This window comes from Giardia intestinalis, chromosome 4 (assembly GCF_000002435.2).
Source record: "Giardia intestinalis strain WB C6 chromosome 4, whole genome shotgun sequence".
Lineage (NCBI taxonomy): Eukaryota > Fornicata > Diplomonadida > Hexamitidae > Giardia > Giardia duodenalis.
In genome coordinates, this window is record NC_051859.1 from 1,665,507 (window position 1) to 1,690,563 (window position 25,057).

General features: G+C 49.8%; 12 protein-coding genes and 1 non-coding gene across 13 annotated transcripts; 6 read left to right on the top strand and 7 right to left on the bottom strand.

Moving 5' to 3' along the window:
• Window positions 1-281: 281 nt before the first annotated feature.
• Window positions 282-2,753, top strand: GL50803_005809 (uncharacterized protein; the record flags this gene model as incomplete). The annotated part of the gene is made up of 1 exon (XM_001705541.1): window positions 282-2,753. The coding sequence occupies one exon, from the start codon at window positions 282-284 to the stop codon at window positions 2,751-2,753; it is 2,472 nt and encodes an 823-aa protein (XP_001705593.1).
• A 5-nt stretch (window positions 2,754-2,758) lies between these two features.
• On the bottom strand, window positions 2,759-4,261 carry GL50803_0016110 (putative tRNA-ribosyltransferase; the record flags this gene model as incomplete). The annotated part of the gene is made up of 1 exon (XM_001705542.1): window positions 2,759-4,261. The coding sequence occupies one exon, from the start codon at window positions 4,259-4,261 to the stop codon at window positions 2,759-2,761; it is 1,503 nt and encodes a 500-aa protein (XP_001705594.1).
• Window positions 4,262-4,271: 10 nt separating this feature from the next.
• Window positions 4,272-6,086, bottom strand: GL50803_0016111 (HSP70 subfamily B suppressor 1; the record flags this gene model as incomplete). Its single annotated transcript, XM_001705543.2, has 1 exon — window positions 4,272-6,086. The coding sequence occupies one exon, from the start codon at window positions 6,084-6,086 to the stop codon at window positions 4,272-4,274; it is 1,815 nt and encodes a 604-aa protein (XP_001705595.2).
• A 16-nt stretch (window positions 6,087-6,102) lies between these two features.
• GL50803_002812 (Metal ion transporter CorA-like divalent cation transporter family protein) lies at window positions 6,103-7,272 on the top strand (the record flags this gene model as incomplete). The annotated part of the gene is made up of 1 exon (XM_001705545.1): window positions 6,103-7,272. The coding sequence occupies one exon, from the start codon at window positions 6,103-6,105 to the stop codon at window positions 7,270-7,272; it is 1,170 nt and encodes a 389-aa protein (XP_001705597.1).
• Window positions 7,273-7,678: 406 nt separating this feature from the next.
• On the bottom strand, window positions 7,679-12,121 carry GL50803_00113357 (VSP; the record flags this gene model as incomplete). The annotated part of the gene is made up of 1 exon (XM_001705546.2): window positions 7,679-12,121. One exon carries the CDS (start codon window positions 12,119-12,121, stop codon window positions 7,679-7,681), a length of 4,443 nt encoding a protein of 1,480 aa, XP_001705598.2.
• A 3,064-nt stretch (window positions 12,122-15,185) lies between these two features.
• Window positions 15,186-15,258, top strand: GL50803_00t0042. The gene has a single exon. It is a non-coding gene; the product is annotated as a tRNA-Ile (tRNA).
• Window positions 15,259-15,989: 731 nt separating this feature from the next.
• Window positions 15,990-16,433, bottom strand: GL50803_0091198 (Sigma adaptin; the record flags this gene model as incomplete). The annotated part of the gene is made up of 1 exon (XM_001705549.1): window positions 15,990-16,433. The coding sequence occupies one exon, from the start codon at window positions 16,431-16,433 to the stop codon at window positions 15,990-15,992; it is 444 nt and encodes a 147-aa protein (XP_001705601.1).
• A 24-nt stretch (window positions 16,434-16,457) lies between these two features.
• Window positions 16,458-18,518, top strand: GL50803_0032697 (Methyltransferase domain-containing protein; the record flags this gene model as incomplete). The annotated part of the gene is made up of 1 exon (XM_001705550.1): window positions 16,458-18,518. The coding sequence occupies one exon, from the start codon at window positions 16,458-16,460 to the stop codon at window positions 18,516-18,518; it is 2,061 nt and encodes a 686-aa protein (XP_001705602.1).
• A 77-nt stretch (window positions 18,519-18,595) lies between these two features.
• On the bottom strand, window positions 18,596-18,946 carry GL50803_0021525 (uncharacterized protein; the record flags this gene model as incomplete). Its single annotated transcript, XM_001705551.1, has 1 exon — window positions 18,596-18,946. One exon carries the CDS (start codon window positions 18,944-18,946, stop codon window positions 18,596-18,598), a length of 351 nt encoding a protein of 116 aa, XP_001705603.1.
• A 17-nt stretch (window positions 18,947-18,963) lies between these two features.
• On the bottom strand, window positions 18,964-19,812 carry GL50803_002622 (putative Phosphatidylinositol-4-phosphate 5-kinase; the record flags this gene model as incomplete). Its single annotated transcript, XM_001705552.1, has 1 exon — window positions 18,964-19,812. The coding sequence occupies one exon, from the start codon at window positions 19,810-19,812 to the stop codon at window positions 18,964-18,966; it is 849 nt and encodes a 282-aa protein (XP_001705604.1).
• Window positions 19,813-19,885: 73 nt separating this feature from the next.
• GL50803_0016402 (uncharacterized protein) lies at window positions 19,886-21,790 on the bottom strand (the record flags this gene model as incomplete). The annotated part of the gene is made up of 1 exon (XM_038045863.1): window positions 19,886-21,790. One exon carries the CDS (start codon window positions 21,788-21,790, stop codon window positions 19,886-19,888), a length of 1,905 nt encoding a protein of 634 aa, XP_037902028.1.
• A 20-nt stretch (window positions 21,791-21,810) lies between these two features.
• On the top strand, window positions 21,811-24,534 carry GL50803_0021527 (uncharacterized protein; the record flags this gene model as incomplete). Its single annotated transcript, XM_001705553.1, has 1 exon — window positions 21,811-24,534. The coding sequence occupies one exon, from the start codon at window positions 21,811-21,813 to the stop codon at window positions 24,532-24,534; it is 2,724 nt and encodes a 907-aa protein (XP_001705605.1).
• Window positions 24,535-24,555: 21 nt separating this feature from the next.
• GL50803_0016404 (Thioredoxin-like domain-containing protein) lies at window positions 24,556-25,038 on the top strand (the record flags this gene model as incomplete). Its single annotated transcript, XM_001705555.1, has 1 exon — window positions 24,556-25,038. One exon carries the CDS (start codon window positions 24,556-24,558, stop codon window positions 25,036-25,038), a length of 483 nt encoding a protein of 160 aa, XP_001705607.1.
• Between the last annotated feature and the right edge of the window lie 19 nt (window positions 25,039-25,057).

Below are 25,057 nucleotides of genomic sequence, written 5' to 3' on the forward strand. Positions count from 1 at the left end.
TACTTGACAGCTTAAAATACAGAGTTAGGTCTATCTTTATTCAATCTACTGTTCTACATTTAGCCGCTTACATAAAATGCTGTTGTCCTGAGGGGTCACAGCGCGATCCTCATAGGTAGGGTCTACAGGTAGGAGACTGCCACAACTGGTAGCACGGTACTACAATGATATACGGCACCGTGGCGGTATGCTGATATGTTTCTTGGTGTTATGTACTGGGTTGTTTGCGCTCTTCGATATATGTGTATAACTTCGGCTTCGCTTTTAAAAAAGCTTAGAGAATGGCTCGCAGGCGGATTTCAGCCCCCAGATACTCGGAAAAGCGGAGTACACCTAAGAAGGAAAAGAGCATTCTTGCAAATTACGACGCGTGGATCGATAGCCTCCTTGAACGTATTGGGATCCGGCCGAAGCTGATAACGGGCCTGGATGAATTCCTTACTGTTTTAATGGCCTTGTTTTACGCAGTTTTTTTCTTCTTCAGGCTCGCGACCCCATTCTCTTTGCAAGAAACAGGAATTCCTGCCATCCCCACGCTGCCTTCCAACAGCACACATACAAATCTCACTACCTTTTTTGAGGGTCTCCAAACCACCAATGATAAGTACTTTCAGTGCTTTTCTCTGAAATCTGTCCATTCAGTATCATATAAAGAAGTCAATGTCGATGATCAGCTCAGTGTTTACAACGGTCATTTCACACCAGCTCACACATATGTTTTTGATGATTACGTCAATATTCTGAGTGTTTCGGATGCAAAGCCAAGTATTTTGGTCGCCATTCCCACAGAGCAATCTTCCAGGACAGAAGAGTCTCTCCGCATTACGCTTGCCGCAGCTGCCGACGCTCTCTGCTCATCTAGGCTATCTTCGCGCAGTCTACACATGGGTGTTGTTCTAGCAGTTGGTCGGACATATGCTTCTATTGAGCACGCGTTTCTGGAAACATATGGAAAGGATGCCTTGAGCTCTGCACTTTCTCTGCGCTTGGAGCCAGGCACTGGCTGGTCGGGTCTCCAATTTCTTGACTTCTTTTCTGTAAAGGATGGAGAGGCTTATCACTTGTTAAGTGCACCTTTACGAAAATGCAAAAGTTGCAAACAGGGGTTTCTTACCTACTTGTATGAATGGATCCTAGCGATTATGGAGCAAAAGAAGATCATCTCACTAAAAGCTGCCAACCAACGTAGAACTCAGATCCAATCAGCCTCTTATGGCAATAAGGACAATAGAAGAATCGTGATTACTTCGACCACTACCGGTGGATTTAAAGGGACAGAAATCCTCGTTCCTCCAGAAGGTAGATGGAAGCGGACTGAAGATGATGCGAACACCTTCAGCACCGTCCTGATAGGCTCTGCCGTGAGAAGCTTGTCAACGTGCATCGTGGACACGCTTCTTTCATTACTTACCGCAATCTCTTCAAAGGCTGATCTCACTGAGAGCAGCATGCGTCCCTTTTTACTTGTTACAGGTAGATCTGTGCATGTGCCACGCATGGCCATACCAGTAGCTTCGGCCGCCACGTTGTTTGTGTTGCTGCATACAGCGAAGAAATATCACCAAGGTAGCAAGAGGCTCCTTATGAAGCGGCTTTTCATAGGAATCTTTTCGCGGCTCTTTGTTATTGCTTTAACGGCATCGGCAGGATATCTCCTTGTAACGTTTTATCCTGATTTTAATAGCAACTCCAGCGCACTTAATTTTGTTACAGGTATGCATCGCGGTCTGCTGAGTGCCATCATCTTATTTGTAACGGGTGCTTCAATAACTATATGGGGTGTCTTCCCATTAGTGCCTATCCCAGTTTCCATTCTGGAAGGTTCTCTCTTCTTGATCGTGCTTCAGCCCATCCTTTTGGCTATTTCCTCTGCTGCACCAGAGGCCGATGCTATGGCACTGCAACTTCTTCAAATTTCCTTGCTTTCGTGTTCCTCACAGCTCCTCTCAGACGTTCTCCGCAAACGTTTTGGATTTACATATCCTTCGCTGGTACATGGGATCACGATAATGGGGGCTATCATACTAACATTCCCTACCATTTATTACGGCATTCATCTATTGCTCAATAGCGTTGCACATTCCAGACTAATTTGGTCACTCACAGGCGAGGCTACTCGAAGCATCTTACTCTCTGTGATTATCACTTCTTCTGTGGTGTTGGCCTTTGTGTTTGGTCATGTCGGTGCGTTGATGAGGAGGGCACCGATGCGCTTCTTGATAGGTCTTCTTACGTGTGCTGCATCCTTTGTTCCTGTATATTACTATTGCAATCGCCCAAGCAATGATCATTTAATCAAGAACATGAAACACGTTCCGGGCGCACTAACTCTACCAACATATACTGCGCACACCGACGTGACTTTTTGGTGCTTTGACGATGAAAAGGCATGTTCAGTTGATGTGTATAATGGCTTGTACGACAGCATGGAGCTGTATGACACTGTTGCTGAAGATGACGAAAAACAAGGTCATAGAATACAGTTCTTTAGTCAGAATGTCAATATTTCCATTCCCATGCTAGAGTCCCATTCGATAACATGTGCGTCGGGCAGTTGCACCAGTGACCGTTCCACAGAGATCGTAGTTATTTCAAACACCATTAATAGGCGATATCGCTACAATAGTCAGCTAGCATCTGTGAAGAATATTACTGGGATGGTGAGCTATGTATGCGAAAGGGTTCCTATGCGAGTGGAGGAGTCTGTTTATTGGCGCCGAACCTACAAGGCGTATAGCTGTTACCACCCGTAGGTTTTTCATGTTTCGGGCTTGCTGATGTCATCGTTTTTGTTACGGACACAAGTAAACGAGTGTATTGCTTGCCGCAAATTCTTTTGGAGGAAGAATGCCTTAACTATAAGAGACAGCGAGCTCTCCCAGAGATTCATAAGGAAAATTCTCTGTTTGGGGCCTTCGTCCACTAGGTGTAGTTCAGAACTAGGTATAGCAATAAGCTCTACCTGCCCTTGCTCATTTTTAGCTATGCGAGGAACTAAATTTTCTGAAGCCATCGAAAAAATAAAGGCAGCCAGCGCTACCTGACAATCTTGACCGGAATAAAAAATCACCGTGCCATTAGAGCGCAATTCCTGAAAGGTGGCATGAATAGACCCTAAAACCCGTGAAAGATTTGTTGTGTATTTTAGATTTCTACAGACTGGTATAGAAATTACATTAGAAAGATTGTTTGGCAGAGATTGGTTAGGTCTGCATAAAGAAATACAGACGGCCAGCGGCTCTTTATTCATAATATCGGCGCTATTCGTAATGATAACACGACGCTGCTCGGGGCATTTTATATATGCAAGTACCTCTTGGGCAGGAACAATCAAAATTGCTCTACTGATCGCTGTCTTATACTCGTTGGTAGTTAGACTTGCAAATTCTGAACTACAGAGAAAGGAGGAGTTGGCTACAAAGACAGAAGGAGTCAAAGCTAAGGGAAGCCACGATTCTGCGTCATCTGCAGCACCCTGAATGTAATAAAAGGGGGCTTCCTTTTCATCGAAAACCTGGACTGGATAAGGGGTCTCTTTAGATATTGAGACAAGGTGAATTGTACACGCAGAGGGTACACCATCTCTCTCATATGGTGTATGCTTAGAGTGTTCGGAACAGAGACCGTTCTGACCAACGTACCAATATCTGCAGTGTATACTATGGATTGGAAAGAGAGAGTCTAACCCAGAACGGTTATCTAGACCTAAGATAAAACCCATAAGCTCTTTCAAACTACTAGCATGTCTCTCAGCCCGCTGCAAAATAAGATCTCTCTCGTTCAGAGTAATGGATGGAAGGAAAAACTCATTTAGATCTAGCTCGCTGGGATTAGACCCACTGAGCACCGTTGACCATACAAGACACCAAATGGGAATTGTTCGCTTTATGGCATCAGGATACCTCTTGCCTGCTTTTGTGGCATCGACGATGACAGCCGCCTTGGAAGTCTGCAGGCCAAGAAGAAATTGAAGATTCAGCTTTCTGAGACTGAAGTCCCATGTGCCGTAGTGGCCGTCAGTGGATTTGAACAAAACACTTTGATCAGGATCTGGAGCATACCAACAGCCTGTTCTAGCATTGCCAAAGACAGGCGTAGTGCCGAGACCGACTTTATCTAACTCCTTCAAAACTATCCCGCGATCGTGCAGAATAGACTGTAATCTATTATAAGGGGTTTGGATTGCCCTATCAAGCTCACGTAAGCCTCTTTTAATGGCTGCTGATGAACCTGAAAAGGTGATCTCATTATCTCCAGACATACTTGTCTATTTACTTTTCACTTATACGCTCTATTTTTCCTAGCCCCACAGATCTGTTGTCGCTGCGGAGAATCATTCTTCCCATAAGTTTGCTCTTGCTAAACTCTTTCACTATTACAGCAACGTTAAAGATAAGAGTCATTCGAACATATGCAGACTTTCCTACCAAAGGCGGGTTCTTTCTAATAACTTCTTGGGTTGACGGGTTTATTTGAGCATTTATTTTATGTACCCTAGCCTCTACTCTGCTACTTCCGACATAACAATCATACACATCTCCTACACTAATTCCCCGAGGGGTGTTAAGGACCAGAACAAGGGCCTTGACAGTCGTAGCTAGGATCATGTTGTTTATCCACACACCCTTTGACACAGGTCCCTGTTGAAGAAGGATCCCCGTTAAGACAAAGCAAGATCCTTGAGGCATTTCCTTCACTACAACACTACTGTCGAGCTTATCACAATTATTGCATAGCTTAGTAGCACGCTTATCTGGTGCCAAATACAGAGTAACAGTATCATAGGCAACTGCTTTATCTGCCTCCACAGCATCTACCATGATGCTTACTATTTGAAACAGATACATAGACGGTAGATGGACGATGCTATCGCTGAGTTGGAGGATGCCTGACTCTACTACACAGTTTGCAGCAAAGACCTTTTTCCCCTCATACGTATCTGGAGTTACATCAAAAAGAATGATAGTAGGACTTGTTTTTTCTCCCTTAATTTGAGACGTTGAACGAATCGACTGAGTCTTATAAATCTCCTCGCCTAAACTCGTATGCTTTCTAACCCAATCTGGAAGACATCCTGCATTCCCTGGCGTCAAGTTATGAGAGCCATCTTCGCCTATACCACTTACAGGAATAAAGGTAACTTCTCCGCCAAACTGGATGTCCTTACGAAGCACTTTAGTTAATACAGTTACAATCTCTACAAAACGCCCCTCGTTCCAGTCTGTTCTGTCTAACTTGTTCACTGCAACCATGATATGCTTAACACCAAAAATCATTAACAATTGCAAATGCTCACGTGTTTGACCATCATCTGACAAACCCTTTTCAAATTCCTTGGGGGATGCATCTAAAACCAAGACAGCTGCATCCGGTTGAGAGACGGCTCTAATAAGTGATGGAACAAAGTCTCGGTGTCCAGGACAGTCTTGCAGGAAAACTGTGTGAGGGACAGAGTAGTTATCACCGAGTTCTGGGAATGCCAGTGTGAGGGTATGATTACACACATCCATCGTTACCCCGCGCTGACGCTCTTCATCGTTAGTATCCAAGAGAAAAGCGTAGGAGAATGTACTTTTATTATAAGTGTCTGCAAGCGCCTGCGTACGTGTCCTTTCTCGCATGGAGACAGACCCCGATAGAACAGCTAGATGTCCAAATATGGTGCTCTTTCCTGCGTCAACATGCCCAACGACCAGGACATTAATTGTATTCCTTGATTTAATGAGCCCTGCTGCTCCCTTGATGACTTCTTCACTACGCTCAACATCTGCTATGAATTTAGCGATGTGCTGCTGAGAAGGAGTTGCCTTCATGGTACCAATGTTCGCTACTGAACTTAACGAGGTCGATGGTGTTATTGGGGTGGGGGTCGAAACAGTTTCAAACGTTGTTTTTGGTGTAGAACAAGTAGTGCTACCAGTATTTGATGGAGTAGAGCCGGTGGAGCTTTTCTTGCTTTGCCAAGCAGGTCTTCCCTCCACAGCTCCCCCGCTCTTCTTCAGCCTGCCACAATCATAGTCGTCGTAGTCGTCATAACCATCATCACTATAGTCGCTATAGTTATTGTGAGAGATGTAACGGGGCATCAGAAAAACTTTAAAGATGACATTCTCTGTGTATTCATTTAAGTGCATTCAAGATGTTCACACTGGCGTCTTTTCGCCCCTGGAATTGGTGCCGAACGAACCAGTAACGGAATCTCAGCGAACTTACCCCATGGGGATAAGTGGAGCAGACTTAAAGCTTTTTCAACATGATGTCACAACAATTGAGCCACGAGATAAATATGTCATCATCTCCATTAACTATACCAGCTATATTGTGAAACGTGATTGCCTGACAGTTGTTGTTTTGACTGCGGGGATGTCAGAGAAGGACGCTGTCCATATGGGGAAAAAATTCGAGAGCGAAGCACTTAAACGTGCATACGAGGAAGAAGTTAAGAACATGTATGACACCGAGCTCAGAAAGTATTCAGAGCTTCTCTACATAGGGACGATTTTGCGATATGAAGTTACACGACTGAAGAACTCGCTAGAAAAAGCACAGGAACTCATCACTCAGCTGTCCAAGGTTGTCCCTGATGATCTCAAGAAGTCAGTGGAAGACATCAATTCTCTTGGGGGACAAGCATCTTCACTTATCAATGCTTTCAAGTACCTCTTCGACGACGATCTAGAAGTCCTTGCCCTTTGCTTTGAGAATCAAGTGTCTCGAAGAAAGAAGCTAGAACGTGATAATGCCTTGACAAATCAACCCTTCCACTTTCCCAAATATGGCATACAAACAGATAGTGAGACATCCGATAGCTCAGAATCTATTAGTGACGAAGACTATCCTGTCCCCCTAGATGCAATTCTCACGTTTCTAGAAAAGTATTATTTCGAAGTGCAGAGCATCGGGTCAACTGCTATCATTTTGAAGCAGAAGATTACAGATGCAATCTTCTTTCGACAGCTTCAATTAGATACTAAACGTAACTTTTTCCTAGGCTTAGATGCAGTCCTTGGGATCATCTCATGTGGATGCCTCATTGTAACGGGCGTAGGAAACTTTTTTGGGGCTAATGTTTTGAACCCATGGAACTTCAGCCCACCTGGGCCACTCAGTACGCAAAGTGATTTATTTCCAGACATACTCAGTGTATCTTTGTGGATAGCATGCCCCGCTGTTATATTTATAGTTACCAATCTATTAGTCCTTTTTTACATTATGCAGAAAAATAAAAAAGAAATCCGGATGCAAGATTTAATTTCGCAGTTCAAGAGCTAACCCGAGAAGGGCATACTCTGGCAGTCAGGCATGTGCTTGTTATGAACCACGGCCTGTTCCTCGATGAGAGTCTAAAGCGGATGGTTGCCTCTGATGCTTTTTAATTACCACGAGCAACCAGCCTGCTCTGCATTACAAGACATCGTTATCGTACACAGGGTAGGCTACTGCCTCTATGCCATGCCGCCCCTAACACCCGCCAGTACGGGCGATCAACTATCAGTTATCAGTCGGTTTGTGGGGACAAGTGCCAGTGGGTGGAGCAGACCTCCCATACAGACCCATCTGGTATGCAATTGCAGAGTGAAGGGACAGCGCTCACTGATGCGCAGCAGTACCGGGTAGATGGATAGCAGATATCCACTGAGCACTAACCATCACTGACGCGTTTACTACCTAAGTACATCTACGCTTTCCCCCGACAAATAAACCACCAACAGAGGAAGCCGGCAAGGCCTCCGACGACGACCACCACGGCGACGGTGATACCTGCTATGGCGCCTGTGGAAAGGCCTCCCTTATTGACGCTTCCACCGGCACCGCCGCTAGATACGCATGCGTTTGCGGCCTCGTCCAGTGCGTGCCCCTCCGCGCATGCTTTGCACTTGGCTGTGCCCGTGTCCCCTGTCGGCGCATCACAGGCCGCACAGTTTGCCACTCCTTTGTTGCTATCTGCACCAACGGAGTCTGAGCACAGAATGCACTCGCTGCCCGGTGTCTTAACTGATGCCTTGTTTTGGAAAACACTTCCGTCAGCCTTGCAAGCGGCACATACCCCACCGACTGCATTGGTGCATATAAGTTCTCCGGGAGACGCCCCTGTTTTATAACAGCCGCCCATGAAGAGGAAGTACCCGTCGCCGCCACATTTACCACACGAGGTGTCCGTGCCCTCTATTGCGGCTCCGCCCGATTGCGTGCACTTTGCCGTCTTTGTGACGAGATCGTCCCCGAACGCCGTGCAGACACCGTCGATGGGTGCGAAGCCCTGCTTGCATTGTGTACACGCTTGGGCTGATCCTATAGTTACCAGTTTGTCGACCTCGCATTGGAAAGACGGAGGGGCCCTGCATGCGTTTGCGGCCTCGTCCAGTGCGTGCCCCTCCGCGCATGCTTTGCACTTGGCTGTGCCCGTGTCCCCTGTCGGCGCATCACAGGCCGCACAGTTTGCCACTCCTTTGTTGCTATCTGCACCAACGGAGTCTGAGCACAGAATGCACTCGCTGCCCGGTGTCTTAACTGATGCCTTGTTTTGGAAAACACTTCCGTCAGCCTTGCAAGCGGCACATACCCCACCGACTGCATTGGTGCATATAAGTTCTCCGGGAGACGCCCCTGTTTTATAACAGCCGCCCATGAAGAGGAAGTACCCGTCGCCGCCACATTTACCACACGAGGTGTCCGTGCCCTCTATTGCGGCTCCGCCCGATTGCGTGCACTTTGCCGTCTTTGTGACGAGATCGTCCCCGAACGCCGTGCAGACACCGTCGATGGGTGCGAAGCCCTGCTTGCATTGTGTACACGCTTGGGCTGATCCTATAGTTACCAGTTTGTCGACCTCGCATTGGAAAGACGGAGGGGCCCTGCATGCGTTTGCGGCCTCGTCCAGTGCGTGCCCCTCCGCGCATGCTTTGCACTTGGCTGTGCCCGTGTCCCCTGTCGGCGCATCACAGGCCGCACAGTTTGCCACTCCTTTGTTGCTATCTGCACCAACGGAGTCTGAGCACAGAATGCACTCGCTGCCCGGTGTCTTAACTGATGCCTTGTTTTGGAAAACACTTCCGTCAGCCTTGCAAGCGGCACATACCCCACCGACTGCATTGGTGCATATAAGTTCTCCGGGAGACGCCCCTGTTTTATAACAGCCGCCCATGAAGAGGAAGTACCCGTCGCCGCCACATTTACCACACGAGGTGTCCGTGCCCTCTATTGCGGCTCCGCCCGATTGCGTGCACTTTGCCGTCTTTGTGACGAGATCGTCCCCGAACGCCGTGCAGACACCGTCGATGGGTGCGAAGCCCTGCTTGCATTGTGTACACGCTTGGGCTGATCCTATAGTTACCAGTTTGTCGACCTCGCATTGGAAAGACGGAGGGGCCCTGCATGCGTTTGCGGCCTCGTCCAGTGCGTGCCCCTCCGCGCATGCTTTGCACTTGGCTGTGCCCGTGTCCCCTGTCGGCGCATCACAGGCCGCACAGTTTGCCACTCCTTTGTTGCTATCTGCACCAACGGAGTCTGAGCACAGAATGCACTCGCTGCCCGGTGTCTTAACTGATGCCTTGTTTTGGAAAACACTTCCGTCAGCCTTGCAAGCGGCACATACCCCACCGACTGCATTGGTGCATATAAGTTCTCCGGGAGACGCCCCTGTTTTATAACAGCCGCCCATGAAGAGGAAGTACCCGTCGCCGCCACATTTACCACACGAGGTGTCCGTGCCCTCTATTGCGGCTCCGCCCGATTGCGTGCACTTTGCCGTCTTTGTGACGAGATCGTCCCCGAACGCCGTGCAGACACCGTCGATGGGTGCGAAGCCCTGCTTGCATTGTGTACACGCTTGGGCTGATCCTATAGTTACCAGTTTGTCGACCTCGCATTGGAAAGACGGAGGGGCCCTGCATGCGTTTGCGGCCTCGTCCAGTGCGTGCCCCTCCGCGCATGCTTTGCACTTGGCTGTGCCCGTGTCCCCTGTCGGCGCATCACAGGCCGCACAGTTTGCCACTCCTTTGTTGCTATCTGCACCAACGGAGTCTGAGCACAGAATGCACTCGCTGCCCGGTGTCTTAACTGATGCCTTGTTTTGGAAAACACTTCCGTCAGCCTTGCAAGCGGCACATACCCCACCGACTGCATTGGTGCATATAAGTTCTCCGGGAGACGCCCCTGTTTTATAACAGCCGCCCATGAAGAGGAAGTACCCGTCGCCGCCACATTTACCACACGAGGTGTCCGTGCCCTCTATTGCGGCTCCGCCCGATTGCGTGCACTTTGCCGTCTTTGTGACGAGATCGTCCCCGAACGCCGTGCAGACACCGTCGATGGGTGCGAAGCCCTGCTTGCATTGTGTACACGCTTGGGCTGATCCTATAGTTACCAGTTTGTCGACCTCGCATTGGAAAGACGGAGGGGCCCTGCATGCGTTTGCGGCCTCGTCCAGTGCGTGCCCCTCCGCGCATGCTTTGCACTTGGCTGTGCCCGTGTCCCCTGTCGGCGCATCACAGGCCGCACAGTTTGCCACTCCTTTGTTGCTATCTGCACCAACGGAGTCTGAGCACAGAATGCACTCGCTGCCCGGTGTCTTAACTGATGCCTTGTTTTGGAAAACACTTCCGTCAGCCTTGCAAGCGGCACATACCCCACCGACTGCATTGGTGCATATAAGTTCTCCGGGAGACGCCCCTGTTTTATAACAGCCGCCCATGAAGAGGAAGTACCCGTCGCCGCCACATTTACCACACGAGGTGTCCGTGCCCTCTATTGCGGCTCCGCCCGATTGCGTGCACTTTGCCGTCTTTGTGACGAGATCGTCCCCGAACGCCGTGCAGACACCGTCGATGGGTGCGAAGCCCTGCTTGCATTGTGTACACGCTTGGGCTGATCCTATAGTTACCAGTTTGTCGACCTCGCATTGGAAAGACGGAGGGGCCCTGCATGCGTTTGCGGCCTCGTCCAGTGCGTGCCCCTCCGCGCATGCTTTGCACTTGGCTGTGCCCGTGTCCCCTGTCGGCGCATCACAGGCCGCACAGTTTGCCACTCCTTTGTTGCTATCTGCACCAACGGAGTCTGAGCACAGAATGCACTCGCTGCCCGGTGTCTTAACTGATGCCTTGTTTTGGAAAACACTTCCGTCAGCCTTGCAAGCGGCACATACCCCACCGACTGCATTGGTGCATATAAGTTCTCCGGGAGACGCCCCTGTTTTATAACAGCCGCCCATGAAGAGGAAGTACCCGTCGCCGCCACATTTACCACACGAGGTGTCCGTGCCCTCTATTGCGGCTCCGCCCGATTGCGTGCACTTTGCCGTCTTTGTGACGAGATCGTCCCCGAACGCCGTGCAGACACCGTCGATGGGTGCGAAGCCCTGCTTGCATTGTGTACACGCTTGGGCTGATCCTATAGTTACCAGTTTGTCGACCTCGCATTGGAAAGACGGAGGGGCCCTGCATGCGTTTGCGGCCTCGTCCAGTGCGTGCCCCTCCGCGCATGCTTTGCACTTGGCTGTGCCCGTGTCCCCTGTCGGCGCATCACAGGCCGCACAGTTTGCCACTCCTTTGTTGCTATCTGCACCAACGGAGTCTGAGCACAGAATGCACTCGCTGCCCGGTGTCTTAACTGATGCCTTGTTTTGGAAAACACTTCCGTCAGCCTTGCAAGCGGCACATACCCCACCGACTGCATTGGTGCATATAAGTTCTCCGGGAGACGCCCCTGTTTTATAACAGCCGCCCATGAAGAGGAAGTACCCGTCGCCGCCACATTTACCACACGAGGTGTCCGTGCCCTCTATTGCGGCTCCGCCCGATTGCGTGCACTTTGCCGTCTTTGTGACGAGATCGTCCCCGAACGCCGTGCAGACACCGTCGATGGGTGCGAAGCCCTGCTTGCATTGTGTACACGCTTGGGCTGATCCTATAGTTACCAGTTTGTCGACCTCGCATTGGAAAGACGGAGGGGCCCTGCATGCGTTTGCGGCCTCGTCCAGTGCGTGCCCCTCCGCGCATTCCATGGGACTGCTTATTCCCTCTATTGTTCCGCACTGATTGCCAGTTGCGCGACTGTTTCTAGTGCCTCCAGCGCAGTTTGCAGCAAGCACATTCAGCACGAATAGAAGCTCTACTACCAACATTGTAGTATACCTTGGGCTTTACACCGACTCCTGGCGATAGCAGTGCCTGGGCGGGCCCCTTCCTCCAGGGAGAGTTCTAGTTCGAGGGCGACCGCCAGGGAGGAGCCCGGTGCTGTGTTACTGGCCCTTGTTCGATGCTTGGCCAGTCTGAAGGCTGGGGCGGGTCGCTGATAATATATAGTGCGACGTATCGTCCCACTGACGCATCTAAGCCTGTGCGCTCCTCAATTGCTCCGCGGGCATCCCAGCCCAAGCAGCCTCTGAGGCCCACGGATGATGCGGTCGGCTAACTCAGTCGGTAGAGCAACACTGGAGTCTGAAGTCTGAGATCAGATGCCCTCGATCTCGGGGGAAGAACTCCTATGCCCGCCTCCCCTAGAAGCTGCCGCTCCTCGCGGTGCCCCCTAGGACTTCCTTCTCTCTGGCCCGTCGGGGCCAACCATCGTCTGGCATCTAGTGAGCACCCGCTGTCCCGGGCCTTGCGTCGGTCACAGGACCTGGCCTCAGAGCAGTTGACTCTGGCGCTCCGTGACGAAGATGGGATACGCCACGACCCCGGGTGCCTACCCCGTTCCTCGGGGTGCCTCTTCGTCTTCTCATGAAGCGAGTCATCAGTCCCGAGTATGATCGGAGGGTGCGCTCCCCGTGCGCCTCTGTCTTGGAGTCATAGTACGCGTTCGTGGATGCCGGCGGAGTACTCCTATACGTTGGCGTCGGGGAGGAGGCTCGGCCCTCTGCTCACGGATCGCAGGGCGCTCTTGCAGGTGCTCCGTCACCCAGCACGAGATCATGTCGACGCTCACCCTGTGCAGTGTGTCTGGCTCAGTGATGTGTGGGCTGGTCCATCCTCACACCGCACACTTGGGGTGATGCTTCGGTCCACCGAGGCGTCGTCCAAAGCATCAGAAGCGATCAGGACCGGTTCGCTGTCAGGCCGTCTCTCTCTACAACCGGCACCCGTCTACTCGATGGTGTCAAAGGATTACGCAGCTGCTGTGGTAAGCGCCCAGCAAGTGGCCCAGGCCGCCACCACTCTCCGGTGCAGGCAGGATTAGTCCACTTCTGCCAGCCAGACACTCCAAGGATCCCGACTTGCCTGTCGAGGGATTCACATGGGTCACGTGTGGGTCCGTCTCGACCAGCGTGGTGAGTGATTAGTGCCATCACTAGCTTCAAGCTCTCCGTTGCCTTGGAAGCTCCTTAAGACCGGCCAGGAAGAAGGCCTCCTGCTCCTCAGTGCTCCCACACCCAGTGTTGACCGTCGAGCCAATCGCTTCGCCGGGCCTATCGCTTCTGTGACTGCCCCGTCGCGTCGCTGTCGTCGGCACGGGCAGTGAGCGGGGCATCTCCTCAGCTCCTGGCGAGCAGGTTCTGTCCCGCGCAGCACAGAAGCATGCGCAGGGTCCCGAGGGACCGAGTCCAGGGGTGCAGCGTGTCGCAGCCGGAGGAAGGCCTCGACGCAGCTCCTTGGAACTGTGTTGTGGAGCGAATCATGATCGTCCGTTCATCGTGCTTGTCCTGCCCTGTCTCTGGGGAAGGGCTAGACGGAACCGTACGGAGCACGCATTCCATCCTATGGATCGCGCCGAGGATCTCGCTGAAGGCCTGCACCCGGATGGGCTCGCCAGCGCAGGCCCGGAGACTTCGAGCCCCGCGGACTGGCCGTCCGTGCTCTCCGATGGCTGAGGGGGCTCTTGTCTCTCAGGGGCCAGGCCGTCCTGATCCGGCCCTCTGGATAGCAAGGTGCTGGTCGTCGGTGGCGCTGTTAGGGGGCAGCTCCCCCTCGAGGCGAGGCTTCAGGCCGGGCAGTGGGGTGGTGAATGCCGCTCCTCCGCTTCCCCGCTGTGTGGGGAGGTACCCTCCCCTGAGCACGTTCGCACGAAGGGCGCTGAAGAGGACGTCCTTCTCCATCCCCGCTGCCCCACTCAGTAGCACCCTGCATCCGGTGTCCGTGCTGCATACGTCTGGACGGCCTCGCCGCGGAGGGTCTTCGCGCAGGACAGGCACGTGCTCTTCCGCTCCTACTACTTTGGCGTTCGCCCGGTGCCGCTCCAGCGCAGAGTGCTCCTCTCCGTCAGGTTCCTAAGGTCCTCGTTCTCGCTGTGATACCTGATCTATCCCTCTTGAGGGGTGGGGTTCACGGTGCACTGGTGCGTGTCCGGGGCGACGTCTCCCTTGTAGAGTTCTGCAGGTTCCACGACCCTCTGGGGATAGCCAGCGACTGGGACCCCTGTTTGAGGCTAGGGCTGGCCTGGCTCCACCGGGCCGCGAACAACTCAAGGGCGCTCTGGTGTCGCTGGTCTCTCAACCGCACACTCGACCTGTCTTAGCAGATAACGGGTCGTGCCTGGGCACCTCCGGGAAGCGCTCCGGTCCGATGCTTTCTGTCCGGGGCATCACGGCAGGCAACGGTGAGGGCCCACGAGGGACACCGCACTCGGGCGCCGGGGCATGGTGCATGGGCTGGCACCGTCTGTCTGTCGCAAGGCTGCAGAAGGAGCTCAGACGGGGAGGGTTCCCGAGACGTGCTGCTCAGGGCCCTCCGGTGATGTGAAGGAGGCGTGGCAGCTCCTCGTGCTGTGGATCGCATAGGAGGTCCCCGATGGTGCAGTCTCTTAGTGAACTCCAGCATCCTTGAGCCAGTTCGTGTAGTCAGCGAGTGACCCCATTGGGACCATTGAGAGCCTGCCACCATGCGCCGCTCTCCATGACAGGGAGGTGCGGGCCCCCTGCTCACTCTATCGGCTGCTCTCTAGACTCTCTTCTTCGGGCCTCTACAAGCCCTCCTCGGCGGCTTCCCGTCTGGGCCTCTCCCAAAGGCTCGGACTCTCAGACCTCGAGGGTGCGCAGAGGGCTGGCGGGTGCTGGGCCGGCGGGGGGTCCGGCGAGGGGCCGCGGTCGGTTAGCTCAGTCGGTAGAGCGTCAGTCTGATAAGCTGAAGGCGGGTGCTGGGCCGGCGGGGGGTCCGGCGAGGGGCCGCGGTCGGTTAGCTCAGTCGGTAGAGCGTCAGTCTGATAAGCTGAAGGCGGGTGCTGGGCCGGCGGGGGGTCCGGCGAGGGGCCGCGGTCGGTTAGCTCAGTCGGTAGAGCGTCAGTCTGATAAGCTGAAGGTCGGGGGTTCGAGCCCCCCACCGACCACTTTGTCTTCCATAATGGGTCCTCTGTGGTGGGTCCTCTGTGGTGGGTCCTCTGTGGTGGGTCCTCTGTGGTGGGTCCTCTGTGGTGGGTCCTCTGTGGTGGGTCCTCTGTGGTGGGTCCTCTGTGGTGGGTCCTCTGTGGTGGGTCCTCTGTGGTGGGTCCTCTGTGGTGGGTCCTCTGTGGTGGGTCCTCTGTGGTGGGTCCTCGTGAGCCTGGACGGGCAGTCGTGCCTAGGGGAGTGCACCGGGGACAAAGTGGTGGGAGAGGTGTCCGGCGGCGTGCGGAGGTGCTGGTGCGAGCGGGGCCTCCTGCCGGCACTGGACAGATCCGAGTGTGTGCCCGCAGCTGAGTGTCCCCCTGATATATACTCATGACGTTTCCACAATTCTTCATAGAGTTGTGAATATCTGATATCTTTTAAAAGTAGTCACAAATTGTATGCATTTGCTATGACGATCCTTGCACAGATTGTTATTAAATATTGCTAAAACTAACCGTGTGTTCAATCTTCAAAATAAAAGATTTAGATCTAAATAACAACATACATTTGGACACAGCCTTCTGAGAGCGCCAACTACTTTCACGTTTTAATCTTGTCCTCATCTCTACTTCTAATTCTAGACAAGTTCCATTTCGCTGATTGCCTAACTTTTAGTAAACCAAGGCGCTGCAAATTATCACTATATCAAACTTCTAATGTCTTAGAGTTCCCTTTACTTAACTGTAGATGCTTAATTAATATTTGCAAGCTCAAACTGATCGTGCGCTGTTGACGCCTTGACGATGGCTTTGGTAGATGCTTCGCAAAAGCGCCCATTCATTATTATTTCATCTAAGACATGATATGCCTTAAGGTAGTTGAAAATAAGGTCAAGCTCGCTTACACCTCCAAAGTATCTATCGAGACACGTAGCAAAGAAGTGGATCATTTCATGTGCTAGTAGCTTGTTGTCTGAATTCTCAACTGCAAAGACAATCGTAAGGTCTGCATACTGCCTTAAGATAAGAGAACCTCTATCCCAGTCGATAATCCCATTAGAAAGCGAGGCGTGGAGCTTCACAGTCCGTATAGCAAGCTGAATTGCGGCGGCTTGCTCAGCTGCCAGTAGGACCTTATACCACTTGAGCAGCCGGATCTCGCTCTGTCCGTTGAATATGAGAACAAATTCAATCATTTATTTTAAACAAAAACATTGTTTATGAGCAAGGGATCTGAGAAGGGTGACACGCCAGCGATAGCCATTGCTAAAATGCGTGAAGAAAGCTGTGATCCGACACTATTTGGAGTTTATGACGGGTATAGGGATATCATAGTGATCAAGTATGATCCAGAGAGTGAGACTCTCGTTAACTTCACAATAGATGAGCTACGCACCATTAGAATGCCTCAGTACAGAAGTATCCTTCTCAGGTATGAAAACATACCCATCACTAATGTCCACTTTGGAACTGTGGTACGAAAATGCAGTGACCTATCTCTTGATGACTTGACGGCCTCTCCTGTTACTCCAGAGCTCTGCACGAAAATATTCATTGATCCAGAAACTAAAGCCCTTCCACCAATTCTAATTTATATCCCAACATGGGCTACGCAATCAGACACACCCGACTCTTCTAGTTCACTTCCGATTAATGCCCACATTATTTCTGCATTGTTAGAGAACTCTCCAATTGTCGCTATCTGCAAATCGTTTACTAATATAGAACAGTTTAACATTCAAACCAATTTCAAGAAATCTGTTCCGCAGATCTCTGATACACCTGGAGCAAGGCCAGATCCTGCCTCTGGAGAACAGATCTATAAGCTGATGAATTATCAATCACATGTTGGATACTTTGCTACATGGATAGTGGAGCGTTGCCCTGCAGTTAAAAAGCACCGCTTAACAGAAAAGGCGGCCGAGGTAAAAGATCTTTTGAATAAGATATATAAGAAATGGAACACAAAGCAGCTAGCCTTAAACACCAGAAAATACGATGACTACGTCTATGATGAACTTTACAAGCTCCTCTGGACAAGCAGGAAGCGCCCTCAACCTTTAAAGATAGCTGCCCCTAACTTGGCACACCGTCAACTTCGGCGTGTAGTTGAGATAGTATCTGCGGTGGAGGAAGCCGCTGGAAGCACCAATCTACGAGGCATTACTGAAGCAAACTTACGAGACAATCTTTATCAGTTTTCCTTTAGGCCGTCGTCCATACTAGATATTGGGTGTGCAGATGGCTATATACTAGAGGCGTTGGGGAAGGCATATGGTTTGAAGAAAGAACAAATTGTTGGGATGGACATAAGACCCCCGCAGTCACAGGAGATTGTATTTAATGAGCGCAGTGCTTTGGACTCCTCTGCATTTGAACCAGAGTCGTTTGATCTTATAACTATATCCATGACGCTCCATCATATAGCACGTTGGAAGACAGTCTTACGAAACGCTCGGTCTTGGATTAAGCCCAATGGCTACGTTTTTGTTCGTGAACATGATGCAACGTCAAACGCCGACAGGCTTCTGCTGGATATTCATGACGGCGCCTTCAACGGCTCTATTTGGGAAAACCCTGAGCAAACTTGGGAGAGCTTCGTAGCTTTTGCAAGGAGCTACTTCTTTGGGTATGCGACCCTGTGCTTGAGCGCTGCGATTGCTGGCCTCAAGCTATCCTGTGCCCGATGGGATATCGCAGATATGGTTAATTGGAAAACACATGGAATGATCTACACAGCTGTGTTTATAACAACCAATGAGCCAGTGATCCCACCCGTCTCTGGCACACCCCAGGAAATCGAGAAGCACGCATTAGCATGTATTGATATCATCTTCAATGTGCTTGATCCCATTACACATCCTGATGCACTCAAGCCAGGGACATTCACTGTAATTGCAGAGGAGACATCTTTTATTGCACCTCAGCTGCCCCCACTGATTACTACCATAGCTCCTAATTTAATATATGTTCCCTTTGAACCTTCATCAGCTTTGTCGGGACAACCCTTTATTGTCATTTTGGAGGCATCCACAGCAAAGCACTATGAGGAAGTCTTCCAAGGCGACACAGACAAACTACCAAAGTATGTTGCCATTTACAGGACCAGAGAGAAGATGGACGCTCATAAGGGCGCATCGCTAGTAATAGAAAAGGTAATTGGAAGTGCTGGATACAAATTAGTTAGCAACGGACTCACGTGTCACCCAGACTTTGCTGTAGCATGCTTTTCAAGGACCTCTGAAGCTGTATCTGACAAGATAAAGGTTCTAAAATATTAGCTTTGCATAACTCTTTGTATTTTGCCTGCTGAGCAGCGTGTGAAAAAGAGGTGGGGACAAGAGTAAACCGTCGCTACTTAGTTTTCTTTCCGTCTACAATCACGATGCTTGCGTATCTTTTCTACACTGCGGCCAACCCATCTACCAAGAAAGGGCTCTGACATCTGGAGTTGTTGAAAAGCTTTGGCTTGAAGGTCAGCGAAGTAGGCCTCATCCAAATCCCCAAGTCCTCGTTGTCGTCTCCTGCTATTAGCAACGTCCCGCGGCTGCAGCTTTTCGCCAACCTCTTGCTCAGAGGTTATAGGCACAACCGTAGGCCCATACTCTATTCGGAGATACACGAGCCAAAGCATCATTAGTAGGACTACCACCAGCCACACGAGATAGTTGACAGGCCCAGGTACAGGAGGGAAGAGGAGGTTTGCCATAGAAACACTTTATCAATTTACGCATTTATCGGAACGGGAAGACCTCTCGGGACCCACTTCAGCTTTAGTGTTCGTAGAGGCTCCATCTTCGGAAGTACCATCTTGATTGTTTTACGCTTACGCTTAGGGGGAAGGAGATTCTGCAAGTTTCGATCAGTGGCCATGTCCTCCTTCTTCTCCTCCCCAGCCTCTTCGTCAGCCTCTTCTTCAATGGACTTTTCTGGGTCCTCTATTTGCTCTTCTTCCGCCTCTTCCTTTTCCTCTGCCTCTTCATCGATGCCCTCGTCGTCGACCTCTTTGGGTGGAGGGTTTATCTCAATGTACGAGCCATCCTGCTTCCATCCATTCACTATCCACGCTCCCTTACCAAAAGGTTGGTTCAGGCGAAACTCACCTTCATACTTAGATCCGTCCCGCAGAATCATCTCGCCGAAGACTATCCGCCCGTATTCAAACTGACCCTTAACTTTGACATCGCATGATTTATAATAATACTCACCCTTTCCGTGTGGGAGACCATTGTGGAATTCCCCTGAATAATAATCCAAGTTTGGATAGGTGATCTTTCCATTTCCTTCACGCTTGCTGTCTACCCAATTGCCTTCATAGACGGTTCCGTTGGTGTAGTTCATTGTCCCATACCCATTTCTGGCACCATTCTTGTATTCACCTTTATACTTTACGCCTAGATACGCCCAGCGGTATGTTCCATTGCCATTGCGGAGGCCATTCTCATAATCGCCTACGTAGACATCTTTGTTTGGGAATACACACCTTCCTCGGCCATGACGCTCACCCAACTCGTTCCGAGGGCCTGTATATGTCCCTATATTCAAGATGGGCTGCTCAGATTCGTCGTCGGACATTTTTAGAAATTCAAGTTATCAATTTTTAACTAAATCGGAGTGCTGTAGGGTAATGAGGGGCGGATCGCCTTCCTTAACACGTGAGATCCTTGAGTATACCAAAAAGCACATCTGTACATTGCTGGCATACGGGATAAAGCTTATAGATAAAGTAGTCTTCGTCTAGTCGCTTCAAGAACGCTTGGGCGTCAAATTCAGGTATGCCGCAGCGCCGAAGGAGATGTACAGGAACGCATGATGAAATTGTTATACTTGTCATGACAAAGAAGTTTTGCAATTTGTCGAAGGATAGAAGCACGTCATCGCGGGTCTTATGTACACTGAAAAATAAATCTATTAAGCGATCTTTGTTTGCCATCAGGTCCATACTGATTTGACTACCTGGTAAGGATGCCGGCTCAATGGATGATTTTGATAATAACGTGCTTATCGTTATAAGAAGAGCGTCTCGGTATTTAAAAACGGTCTTATCATTAGTTAGAATGTAATGTAATAGACGATACAGATTGGCAATTGACGTTTCAGAATATAATGCAGAGAATACTTGGTACTTATTGGATATATGTGCAAACGGCTCACTAAGCAGGACCTTGAACGGGAGGCGATGGGCACATCGTGGAGCCTGACAGCGCACACATGGTCTGTTAATCGCGATCTCAGGAACGTGCAGAGAGACTTCCTCTGCATGCTCTAGAGTTTTTGCAAAAGAACAAGCCACTTCCGATATGAACTTGTATGCTTTGCTCTGCATCCTGGTCCCAATATCTTTGTTAATACACTTCAATATGTGCCGTACAGCATCTGTGCGTTGCAGATTGACACGCGCTTCGCCATCCTGCACCTCATATCCCAAATTAGAGACCCTTTCGTAGACGTCACGATATTCTGCAGGCGTTTGTTGAGCAATCAGCGGATTGGTGATTGCAATATAAACCTTTTTCAATAGATCATAATGTAGAATAAGTGGAGGCCGGAACTCTCGCCTCACCCTTTGCTGCCATTGTAGATAAAGATCTGCATCAATATTCTTACCGCCTATAACTATCTCTTCGCCTAATACCAACGAAAGCTCTGTAGTTCCCCTGTGAGAAGTAAAAGGGTGCAAGTATACTACCAGTCTATCAACTGTCTTCTTTTGCTTTTGTGCAGAAATGTGTATTGCCAAATGAGTGAGGACAGTATTTATCTTATATAGGAGAGACACGGGGACAGTCACCATTTGGAAGGCACCACTCATAAAGAATGTGCAGCAACGTACATCTGGAGAGTACCGATACCCATCGAAATTTGCTTTGCTTTTGCGAGCCTCTACGCAGCTACTCTCTGGGCTCCAAAGTACTCGAATCAAGGAGTAGCTCTGTTCTGTAGTCCCATAGTCTCTGTTTCCACGTCGCTTCTGTGCTTCTGTTTCATTGGGCTTTGTGATAAGCGAAGAGGTTGGTCGTGGCAGATTTTGGCAATCTCTTTGTTGAGACTTATCAGCTAAGTTACTAATCTGTGATTCCTTGAAAGATTCGCGAGAAGGACAGCTGACTGCGGAGCTTATTTGTCGACGCGAATGTCTCCGTCCGAAAGGCCAAGACCGAGTCAGGCTCTGAATTATACCCGTAAAGTAGTAATTCTTCAAGTCCAGGAGAAGAACCTCAAGCTGTGCTGGTGCAAGATAGCGTACAGTATAGTGTACATCTAAACTGGGACTCAGGTCTATATATGCCACTAGTGCGCACACGGCCTCTGGATGCACTCCAGATGCAAATGCGTTCAGAATGTTCTTATTTGTTATATTAGCCTTATTTTTTCGTAGGATTGTTCCGTCCTCAGAAGACGTAAAGTACCAATTCTTGATGATTGAATCTTCAACTAAAAGCGTATCTGGCAAGAATAAAGACGTCAGGCCATATTCTGTACTGTCATCGCTTTCTTCGGGGATTTTTTGCCACATGAGGTCATAGAGTTGGTGAGATATGAGAGGATGCATCTATAAAAATTTAGATTTCAATGTCACAGCGAAAACTTCAACGAACTAGGCCCTTGTTAAAGCCAGCCAACAAAGATCTTGGTCTTGCTGATGTTAACCAACCTGCACAGCGGGCTGTTAGCTCTAAAACTCGAAGTTCTTCAAATAGCCGCGCGACATCTGCTTTACGAACTGGCCCTCAGCGGGCCTCTACAGCCTCTCACAGTGCCCCGAAATCCCGAAACTCAATTCAAAGTGCTAGAGGAGCGGCGCAGGAAAAGGATTTTACTAAACCGACAAAGTCTGCCAAAGCGCCAACCAGTATAGCGGATCGGCCTGCATTTAATTTAGATCTAGGAGGACCTCCAGCATCAAGTCATAGTCGCACCGGCTTGCGAGCCCCGGCGAAATCGTCAATTAATGTACATGCGTACACCACAAAGGAGCGTGCTGAGCTTTTTGCTCGATCACGGGCTACGCAAAGCGTCAAGAAGCCACAAGAAGCATCGGCTCCGTCTCATCATAAGCAATCTGTGGCTAATGCATACAAAGCGAAGGCACATGTCAATGCTGCTCTTGATGATACTACAACCCTTAGTGACCATAGCTTTATTGGACGGTCGTCCTCAAATATAAGCCACTCAAATCCGTTCAGGTCGCACTCTGAGCAAGCACGGTCCATGCTATCAGCATCTGATCTTACATCAAGTGTAGGTAGTAGTAGCAGTGGAACTATACGCTCAACTTCAAAGACTGCTGATATGTCGAGGCAAAACAAAGATATTAGGGCAGCTATAAATGCTGTTACCGATGTCACATACAAAAGTGGCATCGATTTGGCCACATTTGATGATAAATCCTTTGACAACTACTCAACTGCTCGGAAACTCAAGAGCGCAAAGACAAAGGAAGAACAGCAAAAGATCCGACAGCATCAGATCTCAGAGCTCATTGGAGATATGGCGCATTACAAAGCCAGAATAGCTTCTCCTGCAGACATACGTTCTCCGTTTACAAAGTTCGGAACAACGAAGCAAACAGCAGCCATAAAAGCAGCCACCGATGCCTTGGAAAAGATTATCAACCCAAAGCGACCAGTATTTGTAGAGCCCCAGCCGCATAAAGCTTCCAAGTATTCTGAACATCCAAGCAGCTGCGTCGTGGAGACAGAGCAAAAGCAATACCCAATCAAGTGTTCGCTCTGCGGGTTATTTCTAGGCATGGCTACTGATGCTATTGACCAGGGTCCCACTTACTGTGCACAATGTGCAGAGCAAATGCGTGCTAACCTAAACTCAGAGAAAAAACCGTTACAGTATAAGATGCTCATTAGTCCAGGAACAATTAATAAGCACAAGACCTCAGTGCCAGCCACAGCAAGTTCGCCAACGGTTGTCGAGACAATGGTAGTCACTCAAAGTAAGAGTCCTCCTCTTCCAGAGCCTTTAACTAAGACACAAGCTCCCATTTCCCCACCTATATATAGTGTACAAAATGTTCCTAGAAAGTCTGGGGTAAAGCAACCACAGATCATCGGAACGTCTGGTGGTGCTCCTCTTATTACATCTGTGGCTAGCGATTTTCAACTAGCTTTTCAACCGCCCGTACCAGAGAAGTGGGAACCACTAGACACTGTTCAACACCTCCCTCAGCAAAATTCACGCACTGTTATTCAAGTTGTTGATAAAGAAGATTCTATCGGACGAACCCCAATATATGCTCCATTTGATGAGTGTAGCATTGTACCTGCTGTTCCTATTGATGCAGCATCTAAATCCAGGAAAGATGGCAGTGAAAGCGTTGCAATCAATACCAAGCCAATTACACGAAATGTCGGCATATCTCACCTCGAGAAAAATACACAGGCACATAAGCATGCCCTGTCCCCACATCAACGACTGAGTGACGAAGAGATAGAAGATCTTATTATTCAGCGTATAGCTGAGTTACACAAGAGCGTCCATCACAGACCATCTTCTGTCTGTACAATGAGTACACCGGACACCTACTCATCCTCCACCACTTCTTGTTCATCTTCTCAAGAAGAAGAGGACATAAACAATCATGGGGGTAGAAGTCATAGAAGAGCACGGAGACACCAATCTCGGAAACACAAGCATAGACATCATAGATATAACAGGGATAAGGACAAGGAGTCCCAGAAGATAGCATATAAAAACGGGGAACAGATAATTCTTGAGAAGGTTAAGTGCCCATGTTGTGATGATATTATTGAAATGCGCATACTGAACGATTGTATAGATGGAGTACCGAGTCATAAAGAAAAGCATGTCCATAGAAAAAAGCGATCCCACAGATCCCATCAGTGTTGTGCTAACGAACAAAACGCAATGAATATGCACGCATGTCTTTCGCTTCTAACAAAGCAGATACATGACGTTCGCTCCAAGAGTGCGGGACGTCTGGGGCAGCCCATTAGTGAGCCAGCAAACACTGAGTCAACAGAAGATGCACGGAGAAGGGACCGCTTGGCCTTGCTACAGAGGCTTGATGATCGGTTAGCAAGTATTCAGGCCATGTCTGGTGCATTGTCGCTCGGTGTTCGATGCTCGAGTGTAGGGAATCAACATGTGCATTCTGCATATACTGTACTGGAGCCAGAGCAGAACTTGACACCGCTGAACGTCGGTGATGAAGGGAATCGCGTTGCTGTTAGTACTGAGAGAACATCGGCTGCCTCCGCATACGGCCTTGATAATCTGTTTGAGCTACAGATGCCAGAGACGTGCCAGATAGGGTACTAAGAGAAATGAAAATAAAATAGAATGTCTGAGGGATCCACGGCGAGTGGCGGGCCTAGCCTTGGGGTCATGATAGGTCTTGTTGTAGGAGTGATGGTCGTTGCCCAAGTAATTATACAGGGTCTAGTCACCTTACGGATGAAGAAGCTTAAGGTATCGTATGAAGAGGTCAAGGAAGATTCACAGCTGAGCAATACACTATTAGTGGGTACTAACGCAGCAACGTGTTATCACTGCTACAAGTTAGAAATGAATACATGGAGCGATGCGAAAGTTAAGGCTGCTCTAGCAGAGCACTCAGTCAAACTTATTAGAGCCAAGCTGGCTTGCGTTAACGCATACTGCGCCAAGAACAATATAAAGCAAGGAAGGGGAATACCGTTCATTGTCCTTATTGGCAAGGACGGAAAGTGCTTGGGAACTGTGGAAGGCTATCGCGAGCCTCGCGTTATGCTAGGCATCATTAAGAAATTCTTCCCTTTATCGGAGGAGACAACTGTAAATTAGCCTACCCTGTAGCAACTGA